Source organism: Mauremys reevesii, linkage group 5, assembly GCF_016161935.1.
Source record: "Mauremys reevesii isolate NIE-2019 linkage group 5, ASM1616193v1, whole genome shotgun sequence".
NCBI classification, from domain to species: Eukaryota; Metazoa; Chordata; order Testudines; family Geoemydidae; genus Mauremys; species Mauremys reevesii.
The window spans coordinates 114,283,865-114,310,031 of NC_052627.1; the positions used below are offsets into that span (position 1 = coordinate 114,283,865).

General features: G+C 40.1%; 1 protein-coding gene across 3 annotated transcripts in view; it reads right to left on the bottom strand.

The window, feature by feature from the left end:
* JAKMIP1 (janus kinase and microtubule interacting protein 1) overlaps positions 1–26,167 on the bottom strand; it is a 269,959-nt gene that overhangs the window by 82,845 nt on the left and 160,947 nt on the right. For all 3 annotated transcript variants that reach the window (XM_039539676.1, XM_039539674.1, XM_039539675.1), the window contains 5 exons: positions 13,575–13,784; positions 12,628–12,747; positions 3,711–3,857; positions 2,930–3,070; positions 482–541 (listed from right to left, as the gene is read on the bottom strand). In XM_039539676.1, coding sequence (XP_039395610.1) covers positions 482–541; positions 2,930–3,070; positions 3,711–3,857; positions 12,628–12,747; positions 13,575–13,784 — 678 coding nt within the window. The remainder of the gene's footprint in view (positions 1–481; positions 542–2,929; positions 3,071–3,710; positions 3,858–12,627; positions 12,748–13,574; positions 13,785–26,167) is intronic.

Below are 26,167 nucleotides of genomic sequence, written 5' to 3' on the forward strand. Positions count from 1 at the left end.
AGTTCAAATTAGTTATGCTCCATTTTACTACCTATACATCTAATACTGTTCAAGTTAAAATTCTAAAAACATATAGGCCTAAATTTTCAAATGTGACTAGTAATTTGGGGCATCCAACTTGTGACACCTTAAAAGGACCTGATTTTTAGGAAGTGCTAAGCACCATCCCTGAGAAAAATCAGATCCCTTTTAAAGTTGCCTCAAGTCATGTTTGAAAATTCAGGTCATTGTGACTACAAACTATTTAGATTTTCTTTTAAGGGGTATCATCTGTGTGTGTTTGTGTGTGTCACAGAAAACTTTGGCTAGGAACATTCACTTAAGGAGTGTTAATTATTACTAGTTAGAAATAATAGGTAAAATCCTGGCCTCATTCATGTCAACGAGAGTTTTGCCATTGACTTCAATGGAGCCCATATTTCGCCCAAAAAGTTTGTATGAGATTCACAAGGTACAGAAGAGTTGGTACACAGACTCTCACCTTTGGAGGTTTCAGACTTTTCCTTTTCGGTTTTTTTGGGCGTAACAACCGTTCTCGTTCCTAGAGTAAAAGAGAAGATTTTACTTCTTTAACATGTATTTAGATTACACATGACAAAAGGAAACACCATTAAATGTTTTCTTAAAGCATGAGGCAAAGTTACAAACAACAAAGACTTCTTGTAATATTTAAACAGGAAAATTCCCTTGAATGTTTTTCCTTTGAAGCCCAGGAACAGTCAGCAACATACTCCACAGGTTTATCTTGAAATTGGCAGGCAAAGGTAAAATACTGGGCACAGGTTTCTGACAGTTCTTTTTTCTCTGAAAATTATGGAAATATAGCAACACCCATTGAGAGGCAAGAACGTGCACTGCCCTTCTCAAGCTGAAGATCAATAGCAAAGGCTAGCTCAGCTTTATTAAACCTAAATCAGCCTGTCACATACATTCTGACACAGAACCACATATGAAGATATTCTTTGTTTGCTGCTTTTTTTTTTTAAATAAAAAAGGAACACACAATGTAGGTTACTCAGCCTCCTAAGGGCAGAAGCGCTAAGAAGGTAAGGCACTGACTATTCACACTTACAGGACTCAGTTCTGAATACAAATTAGGAAGCTCACGCACAAGTTTGTTGGCTTCTGATCCCAGTTCCCTTGTGCCTTTCTTTTAGCATCAGCTTTGAAGAAGATTGTAATAAATCTATGTTGTAACGTAAGGAGGTCACAAGTATACCTAGGACTTTTAGGTCTTGTGATCATTCAGCCAAAGAATACTGACTTGACCTTCAGAGGGGGCAGCAGGAGAAGGTAACAGAGGCAGAAAGAGACAAGAAGAGGGAGGGAGGAAGGAAAAGGTAATAGGTAGGTCCTCCCTCCTAAATTTTTTTTTAATCCTCTTTTACTCTGCTCCCCCCGCCCTTTACCCTAATTCTATTATCCTTTCCAGCTTTACTCTCATCTACTAATTTCTGTGTCCTTCCCTCTGATTCTTCTAGTTTTAAAAGGATTACAGTGATTTTAGGTTTCTAACTCTAATTGCTGATAAAGCAGCTGTCTCTCATCTGCCGATATTGAACTACATCCTGCTGGAATACTTAAGTGAGGGCTTCATTTTAGTAATTGAATCCAGAAAGTGGAAGAATAGTAAACTACCAATGATACAATGCTTGTTTTGAAATGGTGAAGTAATCCATCTCTGCCAGCACACTGCTTCAGAGGAGAAAATTTGGGAATGTACACAGCAATTCAGAATAATGATGGTAACTTAAAAAGCACCTTTAATTCAGATGGTTCTTCAAAGTATTTTAGAAACTTTTATGGGAACCCCTTCATCTTCACCTAAATGCAACAGCTTCTGGGGTGAAATGCAGCAGGTATTTCATGTTGCACAGCAACACAACAGTTTAGAGACAGAAGTGAAAAATACATCTGGGGGAGTTTTAGGTGCAGTCACCCACATCAGAATCTGTCCAAGGCCTGGTCTACATTGGGGGGGAGTGTGGGATGTCGAACTAAGGTACGCGACTTCAGCTATGCGAATAACGTAGCTGAAGTCGAACTACCTTAGTTCGAATTTCCTACTTGTCCAGACGCCGCAGGATTGAACTACGTGGCTCCCCCATCGACTCTGCCACTGCCGTTTGCGGTGGTGGAGTTCCGGAGTCAACGGGAGCGTGTTTGGAGTTCGAACTATCGCGTCTAGATTAGACGCGATAGTTCGAACTCCGAGAAGTCAAATTCTCCGCGTTGACCTGGCGGGTAAGTATGGGCCTACTGCAAGACACAGATTGGCAGAAGCCCTGGGGGTTTTTCACCTTCCTCTGCAGTGTGGGATGCGGATCACTTGCTGGAAGGTTCTCTGCACCTTGGAGTCTTTAAACCATGATTTGAGGACTTCAATGGCTCAGACACAGGTTTGATACAGGAGTGGGTGGGTGAGATTCTGTGGCCTGCATTGTGCAGGAGGTCAGACTAGATGATCATAATGGTCCCTTCTGACCTTGAAGTCTCTGATTCTATGATTCTATGTTACAGCCCCCTGTCCTGCAAACAGTATTGTAAGCACTTTGACCATGAGTGGTCAAGATCTCAGTTTCATGTCTTACTTCCCCAATACCACTAATGATGCAATCAAGAGCACCACTTGCTGAATCTTCAACATCATTTTCTGCAGGACCTTAGAAATCAACTTTTCAGGTACTCACCAGGCAAGCCTGAGTTATGAGATCACCACTTGGTATGGCTGAAATAAGACCATAGATGCTCTGTGGAAACTCATAAATTTACTACAAAGGGAATAACCAAAGTGTTGAAGAATTATTTTTCATGTCACTACAATGCCAGTTTTAACTGTACTCAATTCAAATTAACTTGGATATTGCTCTCTAACGATAGGTTTGAATGTAGGTTTATGCACGTGTGTACTGAACATGTTTAATATTACCACTGTGAGATCATCAATAACATGCTGTTGCTCTATGACTTGCAGTCTCAGGAATTCCATTTCTTGTTCCTCTCGTGTGCTACTGAGATCGTTCAAGGAAGTGTGTCTCTTCAAAGTCGGCTGTGTGGATAACTTTTCTTTCTGCAAAAATCAAGTTTATTATTAACACAACCAACTCTTAAATGTCTTCCTGCAGCATTAGGTAAAACCCTCACCTCTGATACATTAACATGATGCTTCAGAAATCTGCTCCAGCACAACATAAGGTCCTTTTTCCACCAAGCAAATATTTACACCTTAAACACATACAGAGTATATTCTGCATCTCACTTGGACATCTAAAACTAGGATGGAGAAAGCACTGGTGAATATACTCTAGAGAACAATCCTGAAGAGGATCTTTACCATCTCTAGTTTATACAGGTCAAATTCAGCTCTGACATATACATCCATGCAAAATCCCATGGTATGCCAAGGTTAATTTTAGCCCTCTATTTTATACCCTTTTATACCCTTTACACATTAAAACCACAATGGTCCTTATTCTTAATCAATTTTGTTTAATAAATGACAAAGCAAATAAAATTAAACAAACACTCTGATTTTTGAATACTACCCACGACCAGCATATTGTATTTGACGCTGACACCTTCACATGGCTTAGCTTTTGACATACCAGTATTTATCTGAGTAAAAGCCACACATTTGTTTTCAACTCTAAGCTACTAAGAGCAGCTGCTCTTACAAAGTAACCTCTGATACGTATGAGATAGTTGCTTACCATTTCTGCATTTTCCCTTGTGAGATTTTTAATTTTTTCTTCCATCCTCTGGATACACTGCAACATGTCCTCATTCTTTTTGGTCATCCTCTTGTTTTTCTCTACAAGGGGCTTCAGCTGACCTTCTGTCTCCCGAGAACGTTTCAGCTGCAAAGGAACCCCAAAATGTCAGTTAATCATAATCTGGGCTACAATGACTTGAAAGGAGGAGGAACACTTGGATTTTCAGTCCCCCTTCATTCATTCATTCATTCATTCATAAAGACTATTTTTCTGCTTACACACCACTGCTAAACTAAACTGTATGCATCTAACAACTTATAGCCTTTGCTTGTTACCAAAGTGAAACTAACATGGAAGTCAATGCAGGTTTGAATTAAAAAAAAAAAAATCAATGGTGAGGATGCAGCACTCACTATTAACAGAACTGAAAATGCCCTCACTGCTAAGGCTGGTCTTCGCCATTATACATCATATTTTGTTCTTGGGAAGCACACAGATTTATATGGTTTATCTCTTGATAAACTGTAAATCTTATTATGCATGTGCTTCCAGTGAGTTATTAGCCCTTTTCCTAGAGAAGGGAATATAATAGTTACCTTTCACCCATTTAAATACCCTTTATTAGAAATATACCACACTCCCTTATTTTAAGGAAATTATACCTAATGTGTAATTAGCACAATCAGGGAGTCAGCCAGAGGGCACAGATTCAATCTCAGGGTTCTGCTGACATTTTCAGCTGCTCAATTTTGTTCTCCTGTTTTTATGATGTCAGACAATCGTCTCAAGTAAATTACTGCCCTTTCCCAATTTGTGGTATTCAGTATTTTACTAGTTTTATCTCCACAGTCCTTGAACTGTTCTGTTTCCCTATTTTTATCATCAAAAAGACTTTAATATGCACTGGGCTTTAACTGAAACTTCAGGAAGATAACATTTTTCTTAAAGATTTGTTTCTTTGTTTCATCTTGGGAAGGATATACATTTTTGCCTTAAGAATTCAAGTACAGCAGTTTACAAAGTGCCTCCTCATATGGCAAAGCCTGCTTTACTTTTTTAAAAACATATTGGTGATGCCTTCACTCCAGGCACCCAGAAGAGTGTTTGTTTGAGTCATACACGCCCCACATCCTACTTTAATGGAATAGGCCCCACAGATTTCAGTCTGCGGTATTTTAGCATTTCTTAAGGGTGTGAAGGAAGGTAAATAGCACGTTCAGGGAAGCGACCCAGTTACTAAATAACCTTTTCCTCCCAACAGCACACCAGATAAAAGAAGCTAAGTATTACTGAAAGAAAAAAAGTAAAGAAGAGCTAGAGCAAAACAATAAGATAGTCAAGAGCACAAAGGATATTCAGTATCGAAGAGTAATATTAGGAAAATTACTTAGAGCAAAACACCACCTTACCCTGCCACGCCTGCTCTTATGCTAACACGCATGAACCATTAAGGATCATGCAATATGATCCTAAAAATACTACAAGGGTGCTAGAACAATTTGTATAGATCGGGTGCTGAGAGCCATTGAACCAAACTGTGAACCCTGTGTATGATGGAAAACACTTCTAGCCAGGGGGTGTGACAGCACCCCCAGTACTCCTAGTTCCAGCACCCATGAAAGAATATAGGAAATTATTTGAAGAGAAAAGCTATCGGAGAAGGGCATGATATTTCTCTCACTTACTCCAGTTTTTATACTAGTGTAGTGCCATTAATAGCATTAATCCTGATTTGCACCAACTCTAAAGTGTCTAGTTTCTTTAAGCAGCCTATTGATTATCCTTATTGAAGAAGCAGAAGACAAGGGATGCATCAGTGCTCTGTTCCAATATATATTCTTTTAGAATATGTATGATAAGAAATGGCTATTTACTGTAATTGTGGTTCTTCGAGAAGTAGGTGTGCACATGTCCAGTGAGACTTTTGCCTAGCAGTACCCATAAAGGGGCAGTGCTCGTGCCTCATGGCTATATGAGGCACTGCCTCAACCCCCCTCAGTTCCTTTGCACAGACGTCCATGAGAGGAGACTCCGATGCAGAGGGGACAGCGAGTGGGTCATGGAATACACATCTGCATCACATCTTAAAGAACCACAGTTACAGTAAGTAACCATTTCTTCTTCGAGTAGATACAGAGACATATTCCACTTAGGTGATTCACAAGCAGTACCCCAATCTTCACAAGCAGTACCCCAATCCAGAGGTGAGGCTCGGAGTCTACTGGAATAGGGATTGCAGGACTGCCCTTCCAAGCCTTAGGTCCACATCTCTCTGGAGCCACCCTTCAGTAACCAGTCGTTGAGGTATGAGTGGATTCCTTCGCTCCTGAGATATGCCACAACCAATGCCATGCATTTGGTGAAGATTCAGGATGGCAGAAGAGAGATCAAATGGGAGAACTGTGTACTGAAAGCAGCATTCTACCACAAAACGAAGAAACTTCCTGTGACAGCAGAATTGCCACATGAAAGTAGGCATCAGAAGAACCAGAGCAGTGAACCAGTCATTCTGAGACAGTGCTGGGAGGATAGCCAGAAGAGTAACCATGCAGAATCTCAGGTACTTGATGAATTTGTTGAAGCTATGAAGGTCACGAATGGGTCTCATCCTGCCCTTGGATTTTGGTATCAGGAAGTACTGGGAGGAGAAGCTGGGGCCCCAGTGTTCCTGCAGGAGTTCCTCCACCACTTCCAATGTTAGCACAGAGTTGACCTATTCGACGAGCAGTATCTTGTGAGAGGGGTCCTTGAAGAGAGACAGCGTGGGTGTGTGTGTGGGTGGGAAGGGGTGTGAAGAAGAACTGGACTGGATTGCTAGGATCCAGCTGTCGAAAGTAATCAAATCCCAAGCATTGTAAAAAGGCCAGCCTGTTCCCAAAGCAATAGGGGGGATAAAGAGGGCGGAGTAACGACTGGACTGGTGCTCTGAACTAAGGAGTCAAAATGGGTGCTTAGCAGGCCTGAGCCCGACTGCTTTCTTTTTATCCCTCTTTGTAGGGTAGTCCCACTGTTTCAGTGGGAAAGGTTGAGCAAAAGGAATGCTTCAGGCAGTATTGCTGCTGTACCCCATAATGGTATCTTTGCACAGAAGGCATGTACACTCCCAAGGCCTCAAGGTAGCCCTGGAATCCTTAAAGAAATGCAAAGTATCATCAGTCTTGTCCAAGAACAAGACCTGGTTGTCAAAGGGCAAGTCTTCAATGGCTTGCAGGATACCCAAAGTGATCCCACAGTTACCACTGAGGCCATCCCCTGGCCAAGGTGTCTGCAAAGTCAAGGGTGGACTTCAGGGTCATTTTGCTGCAAAGCAGCCTCCACAACAAACTCCTGAAATTTCTCATGCTAGACGTCAGGGCAGGCAACTGGTCCTCAAATTTAGATTTGGCTGACCAATAGAGGAAATTATACTTGGACAGCAAAGCTTCTTGATTCACGATCCTCATCTGAAGGGACAAGGAGGTATAGATCTTTCTGCCCAGAAAGTCCAACTGCTTGGAGTGTCTGTCCTTGGGGGTAGATTTGAACCTATTCTGATGAGCCCTAACATTTACTACCATTACAACCAGGGAATTTGGGACTGAGTGGAAACAGAACCTTTCAAATTCCTGCATAGTGTGGCAAATTGCCGGTACTGTTATGCTGGGTCTCGCGCTTTCTCTTCTTTGGGGAAGGTTTTGGGGAAGGTTTGCTTGCCTCTAAACTGGTATTTTTAATTACCCCACTAGTATCCTTGAGGAGTGGAGTCGAGAGGGAGGGACCTGGGCCCGCCCTCTTCTCCAGGTCCCAACTAGGGGCCCTGAGGTTAGTGGTGAACCACTTGAACTGGTGGTTCCTTCCCCTGGGCTACTTCCCTCTCCTGCCCTTCAGCTTGTGGAGGGGCTTCTTGCCTTCCTTCTACACAAGCCAGGTGCCCCTTACCTAGGGTTTTTGGACTTCTCAGCCCACCGCAGCACTCTTACAAACTTTCCTTTTGTCTCTCTTCAAAACTGTTCTCTGCTTCAACTCTTTGAAACCGCTCTCTGCTCCAACCAAACCTTCCTGCTCCAACCCCCACACTGTCTGACTGAAGCAGGGGTTTATATCATGTGACTGACTGCTGGAGCTCTAATGGGCTTCAGGTGCTCTAATTGGCTTCAGGTGCTCTAGTTAATCTATAGCAAACCTTCCTCCCCTTGCAGGGAATAAGGCTCCCTGCTAACACTCTCCTGCTGCCCTCTGGCTATGCTGTATCACAATAGGAACAAAATAGTGCTTTTCCACGCACTTAACCACTGGTGGTACTAAGGCGGTGGACTCACGCCAGCTCAAGGAGTGCATCTTTAATCAGTATCAGAGGGGTAGCCATGTTAGTCTGTAAAAGCAGCAAAGAATCCTGTGGCACCTTATAGACTAACAGACGTTTTGCAGCATGAGCTTTCGTGGGTGAATACCCACTTCTTCGGATGCAAGTAGTGGAAATTTCCAGGGGCAGGTATATATATGCAAGCAAGAAGCAAGCTAGAGATAACGAGGTTAGATCAATCAGGGAGGATGAGGCCCTGTTCTAGCAGTTGAGGTGTGAAAACCAAGGGAGGAGAAACTGGTTCTGTAATTGGCAAGCCATTCACAGTCTTTGTTTAATCCTGAGCTGATGGTGTCAAATTTGCAGATGAACTGGAGCTCAGCAGTTTCTCTCTGAAGTCTGGTTCTAAAGTTTTTTTGCTGCAGGATGGCCACAGGTCTGACTACCAAAAGGAGGCCGCCAGACAACTCTCCAATACCAAATTTTACAGGCTACTTCCCTCAGATCCCACTGAGGAATACACTAAGAAACTGCACCATCTACTCAGGACACCCCCTACACTAACACCGGAACAAATCAACATACCCTTAGAGCCCCGACCAGGGTTATTCTATCTACTACCCAAGATCCACAAACCCGGAAATCCTGGATGCCCCATCATCTCGGGCATTGGAACTCTCACTGAAGGACTGTCTGGATATGTAGACTTTCTACTCAGACCCTATGTTACCAGCACTCCCAGCTATCTCTGTGACACCACTGATTTCCTGAGGAAACTACAATGCATTGGTGACCTTCCAGAAAACACCATCCTAGCCACCATGGATGTAGAGGCTCTCTACACTAACATCCCACACACTGATGGAATACAAGCTGTCAGGAACAGTATCCCTGATGATGCCACAGCACAACTGGTTGCTGAGCTCTGTACCTTTATCCTCACACACAACTATTTCAAATTTAATGACAATATATATCTCCAGATCAGTGGCACTGCTATGGGCACCCGCATGGCCCCACAATATGCCAATATTTTTATGGCCGACCTGGAACGCTTCCTCAGCTCCCGTCCACTCATGCCCCTTCTCTACCTACGCTACATTGATGACATCTTCATCATCTGGACCCATGGGAAGGAATCTCTGGAAAAATTCCATCACGATTTCAACAGCTTCCACCCCTCCATCAACCTCAGCCTGGACCAATCTACACGGGAGGTCTACTTCCTAGACACCACGGTGCAAATAAGTGATGGTCACATTAACACCACCCTATACCGAAAACCTACCGACCACTATGCCTACCTTCATGCCTCCAGCTTTCATCCCGGACACACCACAAGATCCATTGTCTACAGCCAAGCACTGAGGTACAACCGTATCTGCTCTAACCCCGCAGACAGAGACCAACACCTAGAAAATCTCCACCAAGCATTCTCAAGACTACAGTACCCAGACGAGGAAATAAGGAAACAGATCAGCAGAGCCAGACGTGTACCCAGAAGCCTCCTACTGCAAGACAAACCCGAGAAAGAAACCAACAGGACTCCACTGGCCATCACATACAGTCCCCAGCTAAAACCCCTCCAACGCATCATCAGGGATCTACAACCCATCCTGGACAATGATCCTTCACTTTCACAGGCCTTGGGTGGCAGGCCAGTCCTCGCCCACAGACAACCTGCCAACCTGAAGCATATTCTCACCAGCAACTGCACACCGCACCATAGTAACTCTAGCTCAGGAACCAATCCATGCAACAAACCTTGATGCCAACTCTGCCCACATATCTACACCAGCAACACCATCACAGCACCTAACCAGATCAGCCACACCATCACCGGTTCATTCACCTGCACGTCCACCAATGTAATATATGCCATCATATGCCAGCAATGCCCCTCTGCTATGTACATCGGCCAAACTGGACAGTCTCTAAGGAAAAGGATAAATGGACACAAATCAGATATTAGGAATGGCAATATACAAAAACCTGTAGGAGAACACTTCAACCTCCCTGGCCACACAATAGCAGATCTTAAGGTGGCCATCCTGCAGCAAAAAAACTTTAGAACCAAACTTCAAAGAGAAACTGCTGAGTTCCAGTTCATCTGCAAATTTGACACCATCAACTCAGGATTAAACAAAGACTGTGAATGGCTTGCCAATTACAGAACCAGTTTCTCCTCCCTTGGTTTTCACACTTCAACTGCTAGAACAGGGCCTCATCCTCCCTGATTGATCTGACCTCGTTATCTCTAGCTTGCTTCTTGCTTGCTTATATATACCTGCCCCAGGAAATTTCCACCACTTGCATCCGAAGAAGTGGGTATTCACCCACGAAAGCTCATGCTGCAAAACGTGTGTTAGTCTATAAGGTGCCACAGGATTCTTTGCTGCTTTTCCATCTTTAATCAGGAGGGCCACTCTCCCCGAGACAGCAGGCCGCAAAACGTCTAGCAGTTTGAGTGTGATCCTGGTACAATTTAAAGTCCTCTAGAATAGAAGATGAGGACGAACCAGGCAGCCTGGCATCAGCCTGCAACAAGGATGAGGGCTCTTGCTCAACAACTGGCTCTTGCTCCCAGGAAGAAGTACCCAGGAGGGAGGACTCTGGTGGCTCTGCAGGGAGGAAGACAACCAATGCTTGGGCTTTTGGCTGAGGCACAGTCACCCCCGTCAACCTGACTTTGGCTTAGATCGGGCAAAGGAGCAGGATCTCCACAAGCAAGCAGTATCCCACTGAGTCCAAGGAAGCCACTAATATGGGTAGAACATTGGTGGACAGTAGGGGCCGGGCCAGGGACCTCTGCCCCAGCCATGTGGCACGTGCAACCCTGGTCCATATTGATCCACTGGCCCTCGGAGCTTGTCAGGGGATGCAAAGTGGGAAGATGATGACCCTGACGTGGATTCATAAGAACTCTGGGATCTTGGGGCCAAGGTGGAGTGATGCCTGAGGCAGTCCAATTCATCTGACGTTCCAGGAATGTCTGGACACGGTGCCAACACACATGAGGATTCAGTGGCTCACTTCATCAGAGGGGCTACAGATTTTCCCTACCACTGGCACTTCGAAGATATATCTACTATGACACATCCAAGACAAAACTGGCACAGTCATTTTCAAACAGAATGACTAGTTATTAGGGGGAAAGAAAAGAGTACTGGATTTTACTAGATAACATTTTAGTTATGGTAGGTAAGTTGGTCTTTGAGGACAGGTATTTTGTTACTCAAGAATAAATAAAGGAAGACAAAACCTTCATATTGTTTCACAAATGAACTCTTCTGAAGTTTTCATGTAAATTAAGTCAAGGTATCATAGCTCAATTAAGTCCATTCATCACAAAGCAGAGCCTTTCAATACCAAAACAATAGCCTAAAACCAATAAACTGGTAAGGTGATTTGAAAACCATGTACAATATCCACACCTGTCAAATACTGTACAAATCACATGAAGAGCATGTTACATTTACCATGCCAGAAACATGGTGTCACTTTAGAAACAAACACACAGCTCCAGTGGAGTTGGAACAATTTGTATAGTGGGGGTGCTGAGAGTCATTGAACAAAACTGTAAACTATGTATATAATGGAAACCACTTCAAGCCACGGGATGCTGCAGCACCCTCCGAACCCCTGGTTCCTGCACCCCTGCATTGCTCATGTTATGGAACATTCTAAACCTAGACAGAGTGAATGAATTATCCTTTGCTACTGCCAAGACATACAGGTGGGATTTTCAAAAGTTCTCAGTGTTGTCATAATTCTGCTTCCATTGCAGTCAATGAGAGTTTTACCATTAACTTTAATGAGAGCAGAGTTAGACCAACACTGAATGCTTTTTAAAATTGCACCCTAACTATCCAGGAAAATACATTTCTTAAATGTTCCTCATTTCCTTCCATGTCTAAGTTGCTATCTCTCACCCACAATACCTCCTCTTATTTCAAGAGTTTCCCTAGAGATTAGGCAATGGTAGATTTTTTCCATTAGAAAAACAAGCTTTGTAGCTCTTAGCCAGCGTAAGAAGTTCACAAAACAATGGTGGCATTGTCAAGTTTCATTACTTCAGAGAGTAATACAGTAAATTAGTTACATAGATTACATACATGTCATGGTGCAGTATATTACCAAATGCTGCATGCAAGCTACCACTCATAATTTGATGCCTACTTTGTGTGAACTATTTGTAGACAGTTCAGAAGAAGATGAAAAGGAGGAGCAATCATTTCTAAACCTTTTCCAAAGTGGAGTTTCTTATGTTAAATTTCCTCCTCTTTGAAAAAGGAAAGTGACTTTTACATGGAATGACAGACTGGAGGACAGCCTGGAGGACAACAGATTTAGCTCTGAACCCTGCAAATGCTCCATCCCTGTGCCCAAACAAACCATTCAGTGAAAAGGAAAAGCACCCAGAAAATAGCATAATACTGTTCTCTCTCTACACCAGCAGTTTCGAAGTCCTGGCCAAATAGGAACATTTAAAAAAATCTTCAAGTTCTACAATATTTCAGTGTGTTAGCAACAGAGACAAATAAGTTAAACTCTGCCTGAAAACACAACCTCTGAGTACAGTTAAGATATTGTCCTGCAAGTCACCATCTGTGTTATTACTAATTATTTTACCAGTTCATTTCTTTCATCTGCTAAAAGGGTATTTCTGTCTTCCAGCTTCCGTATTACAGCATTCAGTTCAGCGATTTTTAGTTGAAATCTCCGTATGTCTCGTTCATCCATATGCTGTTCCTTTAAAAACATACAAACCAAAAAGGGATTTTTTTTCCCTTTCAAATATTCATTTACTACACAGAAACATGTACTTAGATTATAGCAGGCAGAGTTTGCATTCAGTGTATGCAATACAGCATGAATACTGTAGAGAATATCAATAGGCATTTGTATCATTGACTGGAAAATATTTTTAATTGACATGAACTGTTGCAAATATTTCTTATAAGAGTCGCATGGTTGTACAAGCTGAAAAAGGGCAAGCAGTAAAAGGTTAACTCTAAGCTACATGACATAAAAAATTAAAATCAAATCTTAAATTATGTGTGTAAGACCTACTGCTTTGTACTAACTATATCAGTCTCATGCCAGAATTAATAGTACGGCACACAACATATTTATAAGATAGCACCTTATAGATTTGGAAAAGAATAAGTACAAATTCCCTTTTAATGTCTACTCTTATTGTATAGAATAGTTCATATTCATAAAATAAATAAATGTCTGAAGGAAACAAATGGTTCATCATTGCAGTTGGAGAAACACACTTAATCAGTCAGCAATTACAAGTAATAACCTCACATTGTGGCCACATTTACCAGTTTAAATGGTCTAAATTCAAATGTTTTAAACATTCTTCAAAATTCAAGAGACGTGGAGTTTTTGATACTCAAAAAAGTGGAGTTATTTTTACCACAAAAGTGCAACGTACAGGGCTGTTACCAGTGCAATGCTCCTTTGGCAAGAATTAAACCTAACTCACAATTCCATGTTTTCAGAGTATCCGGAAACGCTATGAAAGCAGATACAGTAACTGACCTATGAAGACTATTTGCATCTCTTACCGGGCTTCCCATCATTTCAGTGATATCCCCTACTCCAGGAGGAAGTTCCTTCTTGGGGCTACCATGGTACCGTTCTGCCTCCTTTACTTGGACAAGCTGTTCATCCAAAGCTTCTTTCTGAAGCAGCAGCTTTTGTGCATGGCCCGCCTGGACACCAAGATCTTTTTCCAAAGCCAAAATCACTCTGTCTTTGCCTTTTATCTCATCCATCTGCGAGAAAATAGAGCCAGAGAGAAACTTCTGTAACATCTCCAAGTATTTACAACAGGCAGCAAAACAGACCCACAAAAGAAAGTTCTGCTCTCAAAACTACAGTGGCCACCTAATTGTGACTTTAAAATCAAGCTGCAGCTACCTGAAATAAACATTCTTTTTCCTGCAGAAAACGTCAGTCTTCCATTTGCTAAGGTCCCAATCCAATGCCCATTGAAATCAATGGTTACTTCAATAGAGGTTGGAGTAGGCCCTATGTAACAAAGTGCTGGAAGCTAATAAATGAGCCCGCACTCTGATCACTTAGGCACCAATCAGCTCCCCTGGAGGCGGCTGATTGGGGATATGCAACTAATTAGCTGACCAGGCTAGTGAACCAATTAGCCATCAGATGAGAAGTATAAAAGAAGACTCAGGAAGGCAGTGAGGGGGGAGGACCTGGACTAGCTGAGCCTCGTATGCACTGAGTTCTCAAGGAAGGGAGATGCCTGTTCATGCTTGGTCCAGTAGGAAAGAGCCAGGAGCCTTGCAAATACTTTGCTGCACAAGACTGTATTGGAAATGGGAATATAAATAAATTCATATAATTTGCCACCTACTGATGGAGTCTGAGAGGTTTCTGGGGCTTGTCCTATTATGCCCTACATGAGGTAGGTATAAAACAAAGAGAAAAAATGCTCTCTCTTTGAGGATGCATAATTTCTCTGGACAAAAAAAAAGAACCTTTCGTCACTATATTCTGGGAAAGATATTCACCTGTGGTGCAGAGGGCCAGGAGGAAGCCAATGTACCATTTAAATCCCAACTAAGCCTTATTTTGAGGCTTAAGTGATACATCAGCCTCCTGCTGCCCCTCGAAGAGTGAATTTCAGACATGACGACTCTATCCACAGACAAAAACGCTGTTAAACCAAAATGTGTACATTTAATCCAAAATTCGGAAACATACCTAACTACCTTTCTTCTTGCTCCTTGTGATAAGATTAAAACGTAGATTAGTCTTTGAACAGAATGAAAAAGGAAATGTTTTATATCACAGCACTCTGAATGGATGAGACGCTATTTCAGCATGGTAGGGAGAAACGTTTCCCTAAATCCTATCTCTGGTTACCCAAATGTGTTGCTCATGCATCTCAAAACCACACAGAGCGTACTACCAGCAGTAAACTACTGTAGCCTACACTGATGTGCCCCTCACAGCATCAGCAAAATTGACTTTGGTAATATTCCAAACACTAGGGGAAGTGGCAATCTACACTAGTTACTATAGAAACAGATTTCTTAACATGTACACTAACAATGTACCATATATTTATTGGGAATGTGCTACACGCTTTCTTTTTCAGTTTACTGCCTCATTTCCTTCCTCCCTTCAAATGTAAATCCATGGGATCATTAGAAAACCCAAAATTAAGTCCATTAAGTCATATCATATGTAACATATTCTTTATCCCAATCCTACATTAAGAGTGCATTAACCTTAAACAGTCAAGTGCTCAAAAGTCAGGAAAAGCCAGAATTAAAGTCGTCCTTGCAATTGTAACACTAGTGCCTTGTATGTTTGCATTGCAATAAATTCTTTATTACATTATCACAGACTATTTGTTTGCCTAGGGATTCTTGCCTTACTCAGTTCCAGTGAATGAGGCAAGGCTATGCACTGACTCAGGCTGGTATCTTACTTCAGACACTGCAGAAGTTGGACCCTGTGAAGCAAATGGAGACATGATCCATGATATGAGGAAGGACAAGCTTGTTGTTAAGAAACTGGACCGGTCCCAGAAGATCTGGATTCTACCACCACCTTTGCCACAGATTTCCTAAAGGACTCTGGGTAAGTCACTTAATTGTTCTGTGCCTCAGTTTACCCACCTCACTAAATGCATGAGAACAAATTAATTAATGTTTCTAAGGTTCTCAGCTTTTATGGTGATGAGTGCAAAAAGGAAGGGTTCTCAAAAGAAAAAATTCTTATTCATGGAACGATTTGTATGATGTGTAATCTTTGAAGCAGGGAAACAAAGAACAAAAAAAATATTGAACAGCTGCCTTATTCACTGAGCACCATCCATCAAGTGCACTGAACCCAACAGTGGTCCTCTGGGAAAATAATATCCGATCATGGAACTAAACACTGAGGGCAAAATTCTGCTGTTAGTTACACAGGTGCTGTTCCCATTGAACCCAATGACAGCCACTCCCATGCAACAGAAAACAGAATCAGGCCCTGTAACATAATGCATATGCATAAGGAGGAAGAATTTAAGTTGCATGGAAAGCCTTAATTTTAGCAATGGCCATCTTCTGGGCGCTTCACTTTACAACCCTAATGTTCTTTTAATTTAAACTTTAAATGCAATTTCGTAGCTGTTAAAAGAAAAATGAAAAGACGTTTCAGCATGTGTTGCTATTTGCTAAACAGCAGCCGAATGCTCTGTTCTATGCAATACATACAATCATTGAGGAAGAAACTCAAGCCCTGGTCTTTTTCCATGTACAACTTCACAAATCATATTCCACAAGCCCACACATATTAAAACTGAAGTTCCATGAAGCAACAGAAGTTTTGGGGTGTGTGGCGAGGGGCCAGCGGGAGGGGTGTTAAGCAGAAAAACTGCTTCCCTCCAGCCCCGTCTTTTTCCATGCTTAAAAACTGAATCTATTTTGGTGAAACTTTCAAGCAAAAATAATCACATTTCAGTCAAAAAAGTTAAACTTCAATAAAGTTACAAGAAACTGAAATGACCTGTTAGACTGGAAATGTATGGGCAACCTATTTTTTAATACACACATACATATTATATATATATGTGTGTGTGTGTGTGTGTGTGTGTGTGTGTGTGTGTGTGTGTGTGTGTGTGTGTGTGTGTGTGTTAAAATTATATATATACACACACACACACACACACCCCTACACATGCTGTAATGCATGTTTCATTACAGCCACAAAGAAACAGAAGAGGAAGATTTTAAGAAATCTTGCACAGTTAATTCAATTCATAAACATAAACAGAACAGTGGAACAGTTGCAGTTAGATACCCATCTGTCTTATGTTGCTATGAGCAACAGTATCTCCATGTTAAAAAAGAAATATATCTGAGGATGGAATAATGGAAGAGAAACTATTGTTATCTTGGAAGGTTTTAGACAGACAAATTGGATCTTTTGATGGTGAAGGAATAGTGTGTCTATTTATTGGGTGAATCTATATTAAGAAAAACATTTAAATATGCATTTTGAATCCAACTCTCCTCTCTTGGATCCTTTCATTTCTATCTTTACTAAGCGAGAGTTATGAAATATCTGATGCAATATATTCTTTAATGACAGGTTAATCCTATTTCAGCAGTTTAGGTCAAAATTCAATTCCCCCCCTTTCCTCAAATGAAGAGTTTCACCTTTGATCTGTTCAACATAAGTAATGCAATATAGCTGCTTCCTCACATTCACAACCTCAACCTGCCTCCACCACTGTCTCAAAGATTTCTGCCTTCCTTCCACCCTGACCAAAAAGCAGCAGACTTCTCCATTTTTACTTGTCTCCCCATTATACACAAAGACTAATGCATTGCCATGGGGACTACTGTGCATCCAGTCTAACATAGCCTATATCCTTGTGAAGAAAAAGTTAAGTGTTGCCCTCTGACATTGCATATAGTAGTCCAGATCTTGGCTACATGAGCACACATACAAGTCATGTACAAGTGTGCACAACCAATACTTAGCATAAATTAGACCAATCCTCTAGCTACTCTGACATAAATCGGCTGATAAAAGCCTCTGGGAGCCCGAACTGTATCCATCAAACAGTTTGGCTTAGGTGTGGTCTTGACACTCCCATCTCCTCTGGCAGCAGCAGAGGGTTGGGCATGCCAACTCTATGCCACTGGAGGATCCCCTTTTGCACAGGAGTGGTCTTGCCAGAGCTGGTCTCACTGAATTTACAGGCAGCACGTGCTGGCAGCGTGGTGCAGGTTTCATTTAATAGGGGAAAAAAGAACATATTCCTGTATTAAAGTGACTTAACCATAATGAATTAATCTCTTTGGATCACTTATACCTACCTTACATGAATGTAACACTATTCACTTTAATAGACTTACTCCTGCTTTATGCTGGTGCAAATGAGTAAGCATCATCTCTCTCCCCACGAGAAAAAACCTGCAATGCTTGAGCATTTGAGCCACAATCTGTGGTTCCATTACAGTAACATTCATTCACTGGAACAGATTCTGAATTTGGTTGCATTACATGACTGACAAGATTCTTTCCAAACTGGGCAGTTAGGTTTTGAGCTCAAAAAGACGCTTCTTCAGTTTGGCAGATCAAGAATGATGCCTGCAACTAAGCCACATAACAGGATGATATAGGCACTCACCATTGCTCACATTCTAATGGCATTCAAAGGCTTTAGACTATTCTAATTTTTCGTTTACACAACAGTGTATAGTGCACTTGCAAATAACAGATGTAGGCAGGGAAGAGATGGGGCATCATCGGATTCAAACTGGTTTGAAATTACTCATTTTGATTATAACCATAACCTATTACACACCCTGACCCCCAAAGTAGTGTTATGGGGAAAAGAGGGGTCATCCACCAGTGACTGCAGAAGTATATCAGTGCAAAATCACAGCATAGGGTATTCCAATGTAGTTTTAGAGTAAATCCTGTGCAGTTGGTTAAAATTACAGTTTTCTAAAATATCATTGCCAATTTATATTTAAAGGGTGTTTGTTGCATTGTCAAATGGTTAGTTGTTAAATATAGCAATTACTTTTATCATTTTGGTGAGGAGATGACATTAGTAGTCTGTGTCAACATCAAAACTAGCTTTCTAAGAACGGGTATTTTCCCCCAAACACTGGAAGAAACAACCAGAAATGAATGTTTTGACAATATTCATCTTTCAAACATTAATGAGACTCAATACAACCATGCTGAAGAAGATCTCCTTTGGCAAATATCTCATATTTGCATGGCTAACAATAAGATTAAGAAAGAGACCTTTAAAAGAGGAACTTTTAAAGTTGAAAGACAAATTACCAGGGAATCAAAAGCTAGATTTATCAAGACAGTGACATGCTCAGTTTTTCAAAGTGGAAAAAGCCAGCTGCTTTACTGCCAAGTATAGCATCTTCCTCTCCACTCATCCATCTCAAAGCAATCTCCAAGCAACTGTAGAACAGAATATACAGTGCTTTTCCCAGAAGCCAAAAGTTTCTCTATATTACATCCTTGAGATTAAGAATAAGGATACCATGACAGTGAGATGGATTAGTTGCTGGACAAGACTACCAAAGAAGGGAGGTGGATTTCAGATGAAGCATTTAAAGGCGGAATTAATAAAGAACAATATCCTTTATGTTGCAAGGGAACAGCTTAGAGGACCTAAATGGTCTCTCTCACCTCTGCCATCTATGATTCTAAAAATACTAGTCGTGAACACAAAATATGGAGTGGGGAAGTGAACTGGGCAATGACTGTAGAAACAGACATTCTCTACAGTAGATCTATTTAAAGCATGCTTTGTTGCTAATACAAATAAGAGCATCTAATGCCAAGATCTAAGAACAATAAAAAATGGACAGTTACATTTTTAAAAGTGCCCAAAAGTCCCTTTGTGACTTGAATGACAAGTCATGCAGTGCTTTAAATTTTTTTTAACCAAAATTTTACAAACCTCCCCAGCCCCCTTTTTTTTTTTAAGATGGGATATAAGCTCTTATGCTTTAAGAGTATACATGCTAACTGTTTTGTACAAACTTCCCCATGAGCAGGTTATTCCACAAGTGGTCATTACAAGGATTCTTGCATATTTCCCTGAAGCAACTGGTACTGGCAACTGTCAGAAACAGGATATTGACTAAAAGATGGACCGTTGCTCCAATATATTATGGCAATTCTTATGTTCACTGAGAAAGATATTCAAAGTTAGAAAAACCCAAACTATTACTGATCATGGCAGGGAAAAATGAAATGGGGTAGGAAGAACAACTGAAACTTTTAAAACTAAGAGTTTTCTATCTAGATTCCCTGGCTTAAAATAATTCATTCTAAGGACTTCATTCATTACTTCATTCATTTTTGTTAAGAAAGAAGTATAAAGAATTACATACTTTGTAAAGAGACATGAAAGATGAGTCACATTTCTGGCCTACCAGCCTTGACAGTGTTATGTGTGAATGCTAAGAATAAACAAGGGATGCTTAAGTTATAATATAGGAGCCTGCAACTGGATCTGCTGGGTTCATGGTAAAAAATGTCATGGTGGAATGTTTTATCCTTTAGCTTCTGGGCTGAAGGGTAAAAATCTTCAGAATGTTTAGACAACTAGTAATTGCAACAATGAAATGCCGAATGAGGAAGTAAGGTCTTTGCAGAAGGTCTTCGAAGGTAACTGTGAAAAGGTCTCTGGAACAGATGGCAAGATCCACAGCAGAAGCCTTCCCTAACATTAGCAGCAGTGCATGACAGAGAGACATACATGTTTAAGGGAAAGACTCTGAGAAGTACACCAGGGACTCCACTATGCTCAGCCCTGCATGACTGCATAAATTGGGGTGGATCGTGGGAGCCTCCCCTTTCAAACCCCCTTGTACTCCTGTACAGGGGCAAAGCAAAATTGTAGCCCTTGCACCAAGAGGGACCAAGAATCTTGAGTGCAGCACTCTTGTTTCAGAGAGAGGAACATGCCAAGAGGAGCCCCTTCCCTGCTCTGCAAAGGCAGTGGTGCAGGCTGCATTCAGGATTTGTGTGCGTAGTGCATCTTGTCAAAAGGTGGTACAGTGGCTGATGACCCCCTATACTCCTGGAGTTTTTACAGGAATAAGGTGCCTCTATACAACCATCAGTGTGGGCAGTACCTTAAAGGTGCAATTTAACACATGTAATGTGAAGATGCTGGGCTCCCTAAAATTAGGAGACTGGAGTATTTTCTTAGAAGGTGATTAGGATGAAACACAACATTTGTTTCTGGTGGAGAGTTAATCTTTTGCTAGTGGTGTTTTTGTGTTATTTTGTTTTTAAGAAAGATAGTTACCTGAGAGCTCAGAAGGGGAAAAGGTTTCTCTGAACACATTGTATCAATCTACAATAGTTTTATCCTTTTAAGAAACTGGATAGAACAAAGTTTCTAAACTGATTCCGATTACTTGTGCAACAGATACACGTTATTATTCTGAGCTGTTACAGACAAGTGCAGTAGTCTCAGTTAGAGCTGTGTGGAGAATGGCAGTTCCATTTCAGGAAGAAATTAGAGATTTTGCAATTTAGATTCATTACAAAATGTAATGAAAACTGAAAATATTGAAATTTGCCACACAGGAAAATTCTAAATTTTTATTTATTTGTTTCAAGTAATTGAAAGGTTTCATTTTGACAAAATAAAGAAACTTCACTTCAATTTATACTTTTTATATGTACAAGTCTGTATTATAATGCATAATAGAATACAAACTAAAAAAATAAAAACAAAAAGTCATTTCAAAATACAAATTTGAAATTTTTTGTTCTGACAATGTAAAAAAGGGATGTTGCAACTTTTTTCCTCCTCTTTCATCTAAATGAAATTCCAGAAAAATGTACCTGATTTTGCAATACATTTCAATTTTGACAAAACTACGTATTCTGATGCTGTAAGGTTCTGTCAAAGTTTCTCTGGCCAGCTCTACTCTCTGTGAAGGCGCTGAAGTTATTAATTTATATTATATAGCTTCTTGTTTGTTGGAAAACATACAATTGGGGAATATAAAAATAGATGAAAGGATCTGAAGTAGAAGTTCTTCCTAATTCATACAATTACGTCTTTTGGACTTGGAGGTAATAAGGATATTTAATAATTGTCCATCTAGCTTCAAAGGCACACAGCTGATCAGTGCTGCTCTTGAAAAGAAGCTATTTCTGCTCTGATTCAGTTAACAGCAACAAGGATTTTTTTTTCCTTACTGGGATGAAGGTGAAGTAATATCACATTACAGTTCAACCAATTTTGTGAGGTTATCAGAATATATGGTTATACAGTAGCAACAAATAATCCTAATTCATTTAATGTTCAATATTCCAATCTGTTAATATGGGCTTGATCCTGTGTCCAATGAAGTTATCAGGAGCTTTGCCATTGATTCAATCCATGGAAAATCAAGCCCTGTGAGCCCAATCTAACTCTCATCAAAATCAGTGAGAGTCTTTCCATTTACTTTAATCAGAGCTGTTTTTGGGACTTAATAATTAGTAGGACTACATGCACATAATACTCACCAAGTTTGACTGGAGTTTTGCATGTGAAAGAATTGTAAACTCTGACTTTATATGGGCTTTTCTATTAAAGGAATTACAATACCTTTCAAAAACAAACTAAAGTCTAGTTACCTTCAGCATGGAACAGAAAAAAATGAACATTTATTCATTCATTCATTCGTTCAACACACACCCCCCCACCAATGCACGCGAACTGTGTGCCTAACTTGTCCCAAAGTTTATGCATATTACCGCATAAAGTGCAACTGACCAATACTCAGCTTCCCTCTTACTAAAATAGTACAGCAAATGAACAGAGTGCAAAATCAGTGACAAAATCAATTTAATGCATTTGTAATGACTATCTTTTGTATTATTTTCCACAGGAGGCAGCATGAAGCATCCACTGTGTATTTTAACACAAAGCATAGAGAGGTTCGTTCTGTCTAATAAGGGTCCTGCTGGTAGCTGTATCCCCACAGTCACAATGAATGAAATTGTATTTGTTCTTTCCAACTAATACAGTATAATAATGGTAATCTCCTTTATACAGTCAACAAAAATGGTTTGGATTGTGCTACAAAACTCATCAAGTGTCTGGCTGTAGTGGCGTAGAATGATTTAATACAAAATGTGCATCTCACTGAGTATTTTGGTACCGAATTTTAAAATTCGGTATGTCAATCAAATATAAGCCTTAGTTGACACTCAAGTAAGAGCAACTAAGATACATGTTTTAAAAATTAATAATTGAAAAGTTTAGATTGAGTAAAATACTAATTTTAGTAAAATCTGCTGTATAATCAATTCAGTAAACAGAACGTTTTGTCTTCAGTGTTAATCTAAGTTCTATTAAGTTTCTTCACTACCAATCCATGCTGTTGGTGTGTGCACTGAAAGATGCAGGAAAAACTGCTTAGAAATGTGACTGTTAATGCAGAGCTCAATCTGGAAACTAAATTGGTATTTTTTCCTCTTTAACAGGCTGGTGGACTTCTTTCTGGTGTAGCTTTTGATAAATGTCAGGTGCAAATTGCACAAGTCACTAATAACGGGTTCGTTACTCAGGCAACTACATATATTTATTATAAGAGATGAGGTTGGTGAATTGCACAGAAACATGAGGACTTTATTGAATACTTAAAATATACAAGTAAAATAGAACTCATAGAAAAATATATTAAAGCAAGATAAATATAACCAAACAACCCCCTACTCTGTGCATACTCACAGCCTTATGGATACCCTTAGAAGAGAAAAGGGGAAGAACAGTACATGGAGAGCAGTATGAGTGGGCTTGAGAGTACTAAGACTTCAGCCATTCTGTCATCCCTGATGTCCCAACTAAAGGTTAATCAAACACCATATTTTATATCCCCTTTTCCTGACCACGCATGCCTGGGGATCATATGTTTTCTGGCCTTTTGTCCATGTACAGCTGTCTGGGAAACCATAACTGGAGTTCCAATCATTGACACCAGGCATGTGCATAAATATTTCTAGTGTATCAGTGAGGTTAAATTCACGATTACATATACTAAAATCCCACCAAAATCTGTTGTTTCATCTTTCTGAGCTGTACTTGTTTATCAAAAGCTACATATTGCAAAAGCTCCTACAAACCTAATGACATTAGGTCAAATACTTATGCTAATTTATGCTAAATGCCAGTCCTTGCTAAGCCTCATGATAACCATTAGAACACTACTGGGCCTTAATTAAGCTTATTGTAAAGCCTATTTTGTTTTATTGTATTCCCCTGTTTTCATTATGGCGTTTCTTAAGCAGCTTAATTTAGTCTAACATATAGATTACCATTTATTCTCAGGTATGTACCTCCCAAGATCAGGTCAATATCCAAAGGTCAATACTGGTAAAGGGCACCTTTTGATTTTCAGCATGGACTGACATTTTCAAACAAGCATGTGCAAAGTACACGGTTACTTTTGCTTTAACTTAGATATGCAAAACTTCCAATGCACACATGCACACTGGGGTTACGCATGTCGGTGCATGCATGCCTGCACAACCCTGATTTGCAACTACAATTCAGAGGATTTCCACACTGAAGCTATATATACACAAAAGTGCAAACGTGGCTTTGTGCACATCTGATTGAAAATCTGAGCCATAGTCTACAGTTCCAGAGAAGGCAGCTTGTATTTTTCACTTTACTAAAGATACTTGACAGTTGAGTTATGTATAAACATGGATATTTCTAATTTTAACTATGTGAATGTTGTTCACCTACTATGGTAACTGGGGAAATACAAGTACTTAGATATATTAGATAATGTAGACGAGGGATATAATACAGTATTAGGTAAACATTTTTAAAAATACGATTTTAAATTGTTACAAATACATACATTGCAGCTAATTTTCTTATTACTATTCACATTGTCTCCTCATTGTATTTCTCTCTCCTAGGGCAATGAAAAAAAAAACTTTCCAGTTTCATCTCTCTGGTATGTTCTGGTAAAATTCATTTTCAGGTTCTCATACATTAGCTAACATGAGCTGCAGTGTTTGGATTCCACATTTTGTAAGAGAATGTCTGCTTTTTAAAAAAAGTTTCCATAGGATTTTTTTTTAAATAATGAAAACATTTCTATTGCTCCTGTCTGAAATCAATTATATGAATAACACTGATATGAGCAAACAGTTTTATACAGAATTTATTTTAAAATATTATTTTATGACTGTACTTTTTATAGGTCAGTAGGAGTCTACAGAAGCATTGCTTATGTGAAAAATTTAATTTTAATAATATCTGTACATATATGAAAGCTCATTATCCAGTTTTCAAAGCTCATTTTCATTTCAGCTTGCAAGGTCCACACCTTCAATAAAAAAATGAATACAGCTTTATTTTATTGTATGTACAGTCTGCTTGTTTTCAGATAATAGCCAACATGATCGACAGATAATGGGTGGATACTGTGTTATCGTCTTTCATATTAGTTTTCCTGGTTGCAAACAAGGGAGGCCAAATGCTTGGACTGAAATTACTTGAGGGTGTCAAAAATCAGTCTTGAAAACTGGAAGTGAGCCTCAGCAATAACTATGGAGAGACTAGCTTTTTACTCTCATCAAGATAAAGCATGTGTTTGTCCAGTACCTTGTTGCATTTAAATGACTATAAGGCAGTCAGATTTTGAATCCTGAGTTTGATCCTTTACTCTCAGGACAGTCCTGGCTCTAAGGCAGAGGGCGAGCCTTATTACAGTGCAGTGATCTGTACTGTTGCTAAACAGCAAGACATGAAAGCAGACAGTGCACAAATTGAATCTCATTTTCAGATTTGTGCTGATATTATGTGATGCTTGTGCAGAAAAAGGGAAATAAATGAAATATCCTCCCAGACCCAAATCAGATTGATGATCTTCATTGGAAAGGCAGGCAGATGTTATTTTTTGCCAAATAGAAGAAGGGAAAGCATTTGGGGTGTCTCCACAGTTAGGAGGAAGTATTACAATGAAAAGGAAAAAAAAATCACCACCAACCATGAGCTGCTATTTAAACTAAAAACTGAAGCAAGACTACAGAATTAACCCCATTCAGAAGAACTAACCTATTTCATATCATGTTGAGACTCTGCCAAGTATTTAAGAAAGGCCACTAATTCCTGTTTTGTCTTTTTGTATACTTCAATGGAGCTTATCCAACTGATTTTGTGCTAGTAAAAATTCTGTCCTAATTGTAATTCAATAACAAGATGTTTTCAGTTGTTGGCAACCTGAGTAAGATGGACTAGGTATTCTGTTTGCAGAATCTTAACTACCATGAGGCTGGAAGGCACTCACTCAGACCAAGAGGCTCCATCAGTTGTGGGTGGAGCTTACTTTGGTTACGTTACAAATGACACATGAGTAATGTTGCAGGCTTTTGCCATTTCTATAATCATTGTCAGATCATCACTGTTCAGACAATCCTGCAGAAGCACTGACTTTGATTCTGTTCTATTACTATTCTGCCTATTTAAAACTTGATCTTCAAATAATAAAAAAGGACACTGCCAAGGATGTTAGATGTAACATTGTTTTATTCTGAGGGAGTGTGCACATGAAGTATGTGCTGTGTCCTCCCTCCCCTAGCACTATTTATCTGCTTTCTCCCAAGCAAGGATACAGAAATCAAC